This window comes from Monopterus albus, unplaced genomic scaffold, assembly GCF_001952655.1.
Source record: "Monopterus albus unplaced genomic scaffold, M_albus_1.0 scaffold204.1, whole genome shotgun sequence".
In the NCBI taxonomy this organism is placed as follows: Eukaryota; Metazoa; Chordata; class Actinopteri; order Synbranchiformes; family Synbranchidae; genus Monopterus; species Monopterus albus.
This window is the reverse complement of record NW_018128084.1, coordinates 476,105-487,768: the sequence shown is the minus strand read 5'-3', so window position 1 is coordinate 487,768 and position 11,664 is coordinate 476,105. Positions and strand designations below refer to the sequence as shown.

Sequence of the window (11,664 nt, the reverse complement as noted above, 5' to 3'; positions counted from 1 at the left end):
AGAAAAAATGGCCTAGAGACTAGAACGAACTGGCAAGTGACTGAGGAGTGAAACCGGGTAATATAGTGAGCAACCTAATCAAGTGCAGCTGGTGATAAGGGAGTGAGGAACAGGTGAACGTGATTAGTGTTAATGGGCAAGAGACAGTAGGAAAGGTGAGGGAGGCCAGAGCGGCCGAGCAAACCTGACAAGATGGATGAATAACCCTCCTGTTAGACAGTATAAAACAGGTGAAAAACACCTTTCAGTAGGCTGGATGGAGGCTTCGTATCACCTAACCTTTGTATGATTCTGAAACTATCAGTCTGCATCCGCATCTGCAATCTGAATTTACTAATTGTGACATAAACTGACAGTACAAGTGAAAGTGACACAGCCAGAGTTCTAAGCAGTGTACAGATACACGTTCCCCTTTGTTTGAAGCTGGTACAAAGGTACTGGATGGCTGATAACTAAAATATTACTCACAAGAGTGAAATAAAAATAGTCTGAGGCAGAAAACCCCATTCTGTATCAAAATATTAGCTGTAATCGCTTTTGGCAAGGAGAATATTGCATTCTACAGGTTATACTAGCGAAGGTTCAAAGGTACTGGATGATTGATAATCTTTAAAATCTTACCCACAAGAGTGAAATTAAAGTGATCTGAGGCAAAAAACCCCAGTGAATAACAATCTATAATTACTTTTTGGCAAGGAAAACACAACATACTGGCCCTTTTAAGGAACTCGAATCTGGGAGAACAGATTGGATGATTTAAGATCTTTAAAATATTACACACAAGAGTGCAGTAAAGGTAATCTGAGGCAGAAAACACCATTCAGTATCAAGATATTAGCTTTAATCATTTTTTTGCAAGGAGAATATTGCATTTTTCTGGTTGTACCAGGATCCCAGTGGTAGAAAAGTTTATAGTCTACAACACAAAAACACAGAGTCAGTAGAATGGCTACAAAATGGATTTAGTTCATTTCATATATAGCCCACATCAGTAATGTTACAGTCCAAATATAATAGATTATACTGTATGGAGAATGTTATGCTAATCATTTTATGAATAAATCTACTTTGACCGTGGCTAAATATTTTGCTTCTGCACCTGCCTGGATGCATATGGGATTCAAGCAGTTCATAAGACACTGCTGCAGAAACAGGCTGACATCTGTCACAGGTAAATGTTGCATATAATAGCAGCCTGTTATAGTTGCCTACAGTAAGTACTGCCTGCGATATACATATATGTATAGGATATACATCCAATAGTGAAGATGCCTGCCTTCTACATCAGCGATGGCAATGTAGCATGTTCCGCAGAAACCCGTGAACGTAAATGGTCATGAAGATACACTACACTGCATAAGAACAAACCCTGCACACCACTTCAAGTGATCTGGCTACTGTCGAGTTTTGTAGGTAAAAGCCCACTGCCCGATGGGTGAAGCTGTGCCTTTTTTTATAAATAGCGCTGAAATAATTTGTACATGATCAGCAGAAGACACAAATACATATGTTTAGTTTAACCTTTGAACTCGTCACAATTACAGTATGTCATAGTTCCAGTAGCAGACATTTTGGTTCCACGCTAGATTTCTAATAAGTGCTCACACCAGCCTAAACAAACCAACATACTAACCCGATTTCACTGGAACTTCACTGAGCCAATACATTGTGAAAGCACCCTCAACATGAGCTTTCTTTCACATTACTATACTTTACACTTTCACTTTTATTTACCCAAGTGTGGGTGGATAGGTTACACCTCCAAAGCTGACTGAGGTCTAACATACCCAGTTAACCCCAGTGTCTTCTGCTGTTAGTAGACATGTACAGAGTGGATAGCCTGCCTTACTTGAAAAAGTAAATCTTGCAGAAGCATCTTGCTTATTGAGTCATCTGCATGTTGAATTATGTAGGATCCAGGTCTCACCAGAGGAAGCTTCCACTGATCAGCATTACATTAAGCAGTAGCTCTAGAGCAATGTGGAGATTAATGTGCACTTACTGGGCATTTCTCCTGAGCATGCCTGTCTGGATTTATGTGTTTCCATATGTTTGCACTTGATATTTTTGTGGTTGTATTTTTGCCTGATTTCCTTAATATTTTTTATACTCCCTGTCCATGGAGTGAAACTGATCTGTCAGATACTGTGTGTTTGCAGTGATGAAGCTTTTACAAAGGAACATTTCCCAGGGCTAAAGTGCTTCCACTGACAAAATTTCTGTCTTAATTTCAGTCTGCTAATCAATATCTAGGCAAGTTTACAACTTAGCTAAACAGGGGATATTTTGTCTTGTCTCAGCACTCGCTCTGTGCCTTGGTTCCCTCCCCTTTGGCCCTCAGTTAGCTTACCTTTTCAGTCACAGAGGTTAAACGCTCCCTTCACACTGACTCCTATCATGTCTTCTATTATTTTCTCTGAATTTTTACTATAGATTCGTGGGTCTCTGATGGACTAGTGGCTAGGATTCAGCACTCTCGCCACTGCAGCTCGGGTTTGATTCAGGGTTGCTTCAGAAAGGGCATCTGGCGTAAAACACGTGCCAAACCTCAACATGCGAGTCGTTAGTGTGTCGCTGTGGCGACCCCTATCAGGAACAGCCGAAAATAACATTTTGTTATAGATTCATCTTCATTATATTATATTCTTCTTTCATTTGCTGCTTTAAAGTGCCTTAGATTTTGTGTTACTTATTTATCTATTTTATATTTCACTTGTATTGTGTGGCAGTCATGTAGATGGCAAAGTAAGAACTTCATTGTACAGGGAAACACGTTTCCTAACTGTGCATATGACAATAAACACTTTGACCTTTGACCTTAGATGACTGTAGATGAGAACACAGGCTCTGCTACAGCTGTTTCCTCTATAAGTGTGTGTGTGTGTAATCACAGGAAAGGCAGCCGGTGAGAGTGTTTTTACCTTTCTAGGCTTGTTGTTAGTGGATTGTGTACATGCGTTCCCGTGACCTTGCTGCAGCAGACCTCTGAGCTGACCAGATCTGCACTGTCCCTTCATTTGAAATGTGTAAATATCTGTTAGATGGCTGAGAGGACGTTAAGTTGCACAGAAAGTGGCTGGATGTGTGCATACAGATAAAAATAAATGGTTGTTTTTGATTGCTCAAGGACACTTTGACATTCAAGGTTCAAATTGTTTATTGTCATATGCACAGTATGGAAACATGTTTCCCTGCACAATGAACTTCTTACTTTGCCGTCCAACCTGAATGCCAAACCACACAAGTGAAATATAAAGTAGATAAACAGTAGCACAGAGTCCTACTGGAAACAGGTTTGTTTTTACTAGCTGAAGACATGTTTAACTCTGCACATGGTTATGCTCATAATATTCCACTTTACTGTGATATTTAATTTCTTTTTTCTTGCATACGTTGATTTTAATCCTGTTTTCTTTTACTGGGGCAGCCACTCACTTTGTCATTACGTTTCACTTTCATTATGGTGATGCTATAAATTTATAGCCAGCTAAATACAAATCCATTTTCATCTACAAATAAGTATTTGTTAAAATATATATATATGCACATAAAATAAACATTCTAGGACTAATCTTGTGTTCAAGATGGTTTGGATTTGGAAGAGGTGAGCTTTCTGAGAGGTCCCTGGCAATATGCTACAACTCTACAACATAGCTTGCAGATTCAGTGTAAAGTGTTTCAGAACAGCAATCCATTCACATACCCTCAACAGCTAAAGGCAATGGTGTGGCCTGTGGCTTGTGTAAATATCAAGTTGTGCTTCTTCCTGTGCTGGCCTATGTGTTGCTATGGGCTTGGCTTTGTTTAGTGGACAGGTACAGAACAAACTATGCGATGGACTGTTAGGGCCACATTAAAGGGAAAACAATGAGAGGAGCAAGATTTATTTAATTTTGAAGGTCGACAAGCAAGTCAAAATGTCAAGTATAAAGTCAATGTTCAGTATAAAGTTGCAATTCCATTTTGAAAATAATGTCAAAATGTGAAAGTTCAACTTCATTCTCGACATTTTGACTTTATTCTCAACACGCAAAATAAAAAAAAAACTTAGAAGTTAATGTCCCTACATGTTTTCTGTAAAGATCAATTTTGAAGCTCTGACATCTTAGTAATTGCCTGTTATACCACATATATAAGACAAGTCCAGTTTATTTACAGTATATAGCACATTTTCATACATAATAGCAGTTCAAAGTGCTTAACACAATGCACAAGATGATAAACATTAAAATGCATGTATAGATAACATCAGAATTCAAATTAGATAAAGTATAAATGTTACTTAAAATCAACAATTACATGATAGTACAAGCAGCAACATATCTAGTACTTTTAATAGAGCTGTGGCAGACAGTGGATTCTCACTGTTCTCATTATACTGTGTATGCCTTTACTTCAGTCTTCCCAAGACCAACCTCTGAGTAGTGGAACCCCAGAGGCAGGCGTAGAAACATCAGTGTCTATACAATCAGCTAAACAGCACAGTGAAGTCAGTTGGTCACTTAGTAATGGATGAATAATAAAAGTAAAAATAGAAGCAGATAAAGTGCAATGCAGGGTGGAATTAAGAAACATTAAAAGAAGTGGAAAAATGATCAGGCTACCACTAGCTGACCAGTCCCTGCAGATCTGAGGCACCTACCAGGCTTGTACTCAGCAAACATATCTCTAATATGTATCTCAGGCCCAGACCACTGAGAGACTTGTAGACAATAAATAAGCACTAGAAAGAAAGATGTTCTGAGACAGAAGTACAGCGATAAGGATCCGTCTCACAGCGGATGTCAGAGAAAGCTATATCATTCTTCATACCACAGGAGACAGAGCCTTTCACCTTCTTTGTGGTAATACCATTTAATAAAGCCTGTTGAATAAACTAAATTCAAAGTAAATGCTACATCTTTACTGCATCAGTGTTTCTATGAGAGAAAATGCTCTTCAGGCTTCTTTCTAAAGTGTGTTGTTCCTTCTGTTGGTGCTCTAGATGCCAAAGCCTGCCCCACTGGCGAGTTCACGTGTGCCAATCGCAAGTGCTTGGCCGCCGTCTATGTTTGCGACGGTGACAATGACTGTGGAGATGGCAGTGATGAGCTCAAGTGTACCTCTCCTCTGACCTGCGGGCCCAACCACCTCCGCTGTAATACCTCAGAGTGCGTACCGCTCATGTGGAGCTGCGACGGAGACCCCGACTGCTCCGACAGTTCGGATGAGGGGCTGGAGCGCTGTGGTGGGGACGGTGTCCCGTACCTGCCTAACCATAGGGCAAACTGCACTGCCGGAGAGTTTCGCTGTGCCAACGGCGAGTGTGTGCGTTTGACCTGGAAGTGTGATGGAGATCCAGACTGCAAGGACAAGTCTGATGAGTCTGACTGCCGTGAGTTTCTCTTTGTCTCTTCTCTCTGCTTCTCCTTGCCTCTCTTCTCATACACTGTGCTCTTCCATGTACCTTTTCTCTGCTGTTCATTGTATCATGTTCAAGTCTGTCCGCTCAGCTTACACTGATAACAAAAAGTGCTGCTTTCTCTGAAACAGTTTCTGTACGTATGGAATATGTTGTGGGATCATTTCAGTACAATATAAAAATGTACTTATGTAACCACATTTACTAATTCTAAGCAGGTCATCATTCATATTGAAAAAATCTTGATTTTTGTGTGTGCTGTTGATGTTCAGTATTATCCCATAATTCAAATCTCAAAAAATGGAGCAGTTATTTATAACTGCAAACCATTAAACCAAATTGCATGTGGTCATAAAACAGCTTGAGAGCGATACTGGAGATCAGCAACTATAAAAGCTTTAGAAAAACATTTTGCTTTCTCATTGTAGACCTCCAAAGCTGGGTAGACCTGTGACAAACCTGTAAGACCTGTAGACCCGCTATACTCTGTAAGCAAACAGCATGTAGTATGGACCTGTGACACAGCACATGTCTCCAGGTCAAGGTGACTCATAGAGTTACATTTACAACCCATTCATCTTGTTTGCAGTTGGCTATTTTCTGTCGGTATTCTGTCAGTTTTCATCTTTTAATATCTAACAGGTCATATTATGTTTGAGTTAGCATTGGAGTTGTTCTACATACAGTGTATTCGGTTACCACTATGAATAGTTTAACCAGTGTCTTATGCACTTCTTATTGTGTCCCAAGATAGCCACAGAGCAATCTAATGCCCACACATTCAGAAGTAATTACAAAGGAGGTCGCTTTTATTTTACATCATCTTTGTGTGCAGAATATGTTAAGATGTCTGTTTAATATGAGACTGGAAAAACATAAACAATCCATCCTTCCTCTTCTGAGGTGTTACTTTGTCATTTAGCACATCTTCGCTCTTCTAGGAGTTGGGGTAGGTGTTTTTGGCAGGTACAGAATGTTGATAAAAAATAGTGTGAAGATGGAGCCTTGTGATAAAACGGGTTTTCCTATTAACTGGTCATGGATGGGGGAGCCCTGAAGCTCTTGTCTCACTAAGCCAGAGTGTGACGCCCAGATAGTCCCGCTATTCGTTATCGAGATGTGCGACGCACACGTCAGCCTACCTCTCCCCCTCTGTGGTGTCATATCAGAAGCACTTACAAGAGTTTTATCTTCTGTTAGGCAACTGGATCCCTGCGTTAATGGGGAGGCCTACTGTAGAGATAGTCAGAGGGAAAACCTCTTATTTGCATTTAAAGCCATTTATGCATCTTTATTACATTGACTATATTTACAAACCTTTAAACTAAATAAATGATAAATAAATGTTTATGCCATCTCTTCAGCAAAACAAATGCTTTTGAGTGATTTATTACAATATGTTTCAGATTTTGCTGCTTCTCCATTCTTGTACAGTAAATATGTGTGAAGTCTGCTATGGCCAGTCAGATGTCTGGACTGATCTCCCCGATACACGGAAACACTCTACTGTATAGAAACAGTGATGTTGTGTATTTGTATGTGCAGACGCGTAGGTTGTATCCAGGCTACAGTGGCCCGAGCTCCATTACGTTCCCTATGTTCTGTGGTAACACTAAATCATATCTCCTTCAGTCATATATATTGCTTTTTAGTGTTGGATAGAGAGGAATGATATGAGCACAGTGGGCCAGTAGATGAAAAGTGTGTCTGTGAGTGGGATATTAATGAAGCAGTCATTCATCACTTGCCCTCGGTGTCTGTCCTAGACAGCACCTAACACAGGCCATGAATAGTTTGAAAGACAGCATATGTTATTGCACCTCTAAGCTTTTCTTGCTCATACTAAACACGCAAATATAAAGAAGCTTGATTTGGTTTTGACCCCATTGTTTAGTGGTCCTCTCAAAGGGATTCAAAGATAAAATTTTGTTTGTTTATGTGTCTGTTACAGCCCTGTTGACGTGTCGTCCCGATGAGTTCCAGTGCGGTGATGGTTCCTGCATCCACGGCACGAAGCAGTGTAACAAGGTCTATGACTGTCCTGATCACAGCGATGAGTCTGGCTGTGTCAACGGTGAGTTCACTTGTCATCGCTGGCCACCAGAATCTGTGATCATCTGTCCTTTTCTTTTATGCATGCAAGGCCAGTCTAGAAAATTTTGGACGGGATGGCCAGGCTGGAACACAGACACAGGGGAGGCACATTTAAAATACATGTAAAAAGTAATGAAATATTAAACCATATAAATCAGATTGTTTGTTTTGTGTCAAAAAGAGACTCCCGACAGGGGACATCACTGCTGCACAGTGGTCCCCTCCTCCCACTGAGGTGCATCATGCCAAGTGCTCCACAACAACACAGCTGGAGAAATGAATGCAAACATCATGCTGCATGCATGATATAAAAGAAAACTAATTTGACTAATACCAATCCCAGAAAAATGTTAGCTGTATTTAAGGCAACAATTTGTCATTGTTTTTCATTTTTCTTTCATCAGTGCTGACAAACATGCAGCCCTGTGTTAATATAAAATAGCGTATTTCAGACACTTTAAACCAATAGAGTTTGCAGTTGAGTGATGATTTTGTAGCTTTTAAGACCTGTATGAGCAGCCTTGTATTTTCTTACCTCTGTTACATCCCATTAATTAAAGTGTGTGTCGGCCTGTGGCTACCTCGGTGCACAAATGAAAAGAAAATCGATGAATCGTTAAAATAATACTTCAGCTCTAACCCAAATGGCATTTTCTGGACATATTATTGTTGAATCTTTTGCTGTAATGACCACTGATGTCATGCTCTCTGCATCCAGCCCACAGTTTTTTTTTTCTAAGTCAGATTCATTACTTCTCCTTCTTCTTACTGTGATGCATAATTTACTGTACCAGCACACACACACAGGGGTGCCAAATTATTTTGCAGGAAATTAAACCATTGCACTGTGAAACTGGATCGAATTAAAGCTCAGTTTTTACAACACTAGGCTTTTAATGTGCGATTATGATGATGATGAATATCTGAGTGGGAAGTATTTTTTGCTTTCACATGTTTCATGCCAGCCTTCAATAATTTGGCAAACTACTGGAGATAATTCAGTTTGACTTCACACAATTTTTGATGCATGAGTTTCTGATTCACTTCGCAGTAGCTTATGCAAATATATTTTCATGAAGTTTATGATGTGGATGCTGATTTATTTTCTGCTTTTATGTCACAGCCACCAAATGTGAGGGACCCCAGAAGTTTCTCTGTAAAAATGGAGAGTGCATTGATAGCTCCAAGGTGTGTGACTCTGTCAAGGACTGCAAGGACAGATCAGATGAGCCCAAGAAAGAGTGCGGTAAGAGGGAGTTTTCTGCACACACCTACTTGGATGTTTTATTCTGTAAGCTCTTTTAGCCCTAATGTAAATAATGTTTATTGTTTTTTGTCTTGCCTGCTTGTAGGGTCCATTATTTCCCTCATTTTATAGTTTTATGAAATGCTCAGCTGTGAAATTACTGAAGCATTTGTTACAGGTGTCACCTGAGTATCTGCACATCTAAATGGATTCAAGCAATTAATGTAGCATAATCATGTTTGCCATAACAAAATGCCACTACCTCCCTCCTGCATTTTAAAGCCATCAGAGCCACACTCAAATAAACGGCAGCCTCCGCTGATCAGAACAAGAGGGTGCATGTACTAATTACCATCAAATCGTAGAAAATGCTTTTTCTGGTCTGTGATAATCTCACTGTTCTCCATCTCCCTTCCTGTCTCCTTACGCCTTCATTTCTTAACATATTTACTGACAATAAATAAATGAAAGCAATGTCTTAGTGAAAAAAAGGTAATTTCTCTGTCAAAATGTTTCTAACACGAGAAGCAGATTATAGAGATACAGGGATCCTGACACTCGCTATGTCTGTGTACAGCAAACATCTTGGTATGTTTGCAGGTGCCTTAGCTAATAGTAGCTTGCTAACACATAGCACGAGGGAGGAAAGTTACCATTACAATTCATTTATTTCTAAAATAGAGCCAGATCTGTTTGTGTAAATGATGGGACAAGTTAACTGTTAGAATTTTAGCTGTGTGTTAGCAAACTACTGTAGTTAGCTAAGGCACTTGCAAACGCGTTACTGCATAACTTACAAAGATATCATAACCTAAACTGACATTTGGAAATTTGGGTTAACAGTGACAAAATGTTGCTGCACATAAGGGCGTATCGAGTGTCAGATTCCCCTTCTTCCTGTTAATGCCTCACCACTTTTGTTTCCTTAATGCTTCTTTTTTTTGTTTTTGTTCAAAAACTTTTAAAACTGTAACTAAAGGTTCTTTGTCTTGTTGGTAATGCATCGCACCTGTCAAAGAGGCACCCTCACTCAATACAAAGTCGAGCGAGATTAATCCCCTCGCCCCTTCCAGGGTGTCGGGGGGTGGCCTAATGCTCTAATGTTCTCTCTATAAATATACACTCATAAAATGACATTTCCTCTGGGAACAAGTAGAGCTGAGAAGGGAAAAGTGACAGCTGGCGGAGTAGACTGACCTCTGACCTCATTCTCCTCTACCCCCATCCCTTCCTCCCTCTCTCCTTCAGCTTCAGCTCCTCAGCTCATTAAAAGTGTGTCCACACACACCTGCGAGATGTTCCTCAGCTGCCACACACCCAAAACAACCACACAGAGATGATAATACTCCCCGCTGTACTGAAGCACATTTACACATAGATGTTCACTGTGATGGCGTTTGCTGCGTCAGCCTTACCTCGGGGAAAATAAAGACGATGCATTTCTCTTTTTGCTCATGCAACTGTTTGCTGTTTCCCATCTCATTAGAAGTAATGGCATATTACAACAGTACTGACTCATTACTCAGCAGCACACCATTCATTTCTTAACATTTGTTCACCATCAGATCCAGCTTTCACTGGGAGGAACAGATGAAAATAGGTAGGACAAGGTACTACATAATGGGTTGCCATGATGAGAAAGAGGGACAGATGGAGGTGAAGTATAGGAGAGACATCATGTTTTCTCCCCCTTGGGACAGGAGAAGTGACCTCTAAATTGTGGCTGTCCTTGGAAGCATTTAGGAAAAAGCTGTTTTCACACAAGTAGAGGGAGCTACTGTGAATGGCAGATTGCTGTCACCCATCCAGCTGAATCAGAGATGAGATTTTTATGCTGCTGGTTCTGTTGGCGCATACACAAAGCAAGGATGAGAATTTTCCCACAAAATTAACTTTCAGACAGTCTTTGGAGAGTCATCTGTGTTGTTATATTTCCTCAGTGGTTGAACTGGTTATCATGAATTCCTATAGGACGGTGGGGACAGCACTTTCCATGAATGCTTAGAAGTGCACTTGAACGTGAAATTTCCTGATCCTGATGAACTCACTTCACCAGGAGGAATCCGCTGTGTGCATCCCCCTGTTGACCCGTAGTGGTCACAGACACATTGCGATGCCTCCAGTCCATGGCTTAAAACAGACTGTCAGCTCCCAGATAGCGAGGTGCATCGAGTAGGTCTCAATTGTTCTTCACCCACTGCATCAGTTCCTGTCAAATAATGCATCACTTCCCAGAAAACCTTTATTTCTTTTGTTTTCATTGGAGGAATAAAAAAAAAAACAGGAAAAAAAAAGCCAAATGTGTTCCATTCCACACAGAACTCAAATAAAATGGACTGGAGAGAATTATTGACAGTGAGTTATCTGACAGAAATGCAGGGGTGCCAATATTTTTGGCCATGACTGTACACCTTGAAATGTAGAAAATGTAGGAATATAAGCTTTAGCCTGCACCCTTTCAAAGTAAAAGTCTGTTATAAGAATGTGTAATGCTCTATTGGTCATTTAACACAATATACACACTACTACACTTTCTCAATCAAACATCCACAAAAGAAAAGTATTACAGATTTATCAAGTGTGAAAATGGGAAAAGGTTTTTTTTTCAGTTTGCTGTTTAAACTAATGAGGCTTCATCTTGGAACCAATGACTGTCTCAGTGGGGAGTTTGTTGATGCTTTGCATTACTTCAGGCCAGCTGCTCTCATCAATGTGCACACACAGTCGCATTACTTTCAGTGGTAGAATACCGTTGACAGGAATAAGAACACTGTTGTATTGAGGGGCGCACGTTCTCTTACAGTTTAATCCATTTTTTTCTGTTTATCTCACCTTTCCAGTTGTTCACTGTGCAGCCATGCTTTATTGTTTGTATACAAAGCAAAACCTGCATGCTATTGAATGAAATGTTAAGTCGTCACCC

The 11,664-nt window shown here is 40.1% G+C and overlaps 1 protein-coding gene across 5 annotated transcripts in view; it reads left to right on the top strand.

Moving 5' to 3' along the window:
* The window catches only part of LOC109970631 (low-density lipoprotein receptor-related protein 8-like), a 76,773-nt gene that overhangs the window by 41,531 nt on the left and 23,578 nt on the right, over positions 1-11,664 (top strand). For all 5 annotated transcript variants that reach the window (XM_020618334.1, XM_020618332.1, XM_020618333.1 and 2 more), the window contains 3 exons: positions 4,985-5,374; positions 7,353-7,475; positions 8,619-8,741. In XM_020618334.1, the coding sequence (XP_020473990.1) occupies positions 4,985-5,374; positions 7,353-7,475; positions 8,619-8,741 (636 nt within the window). The remainder of the gene's footprint in view (positions 1-4,984; positions 5,375-7,352; positions 7,476-8,618; positions 8,742-11,664) is intronic.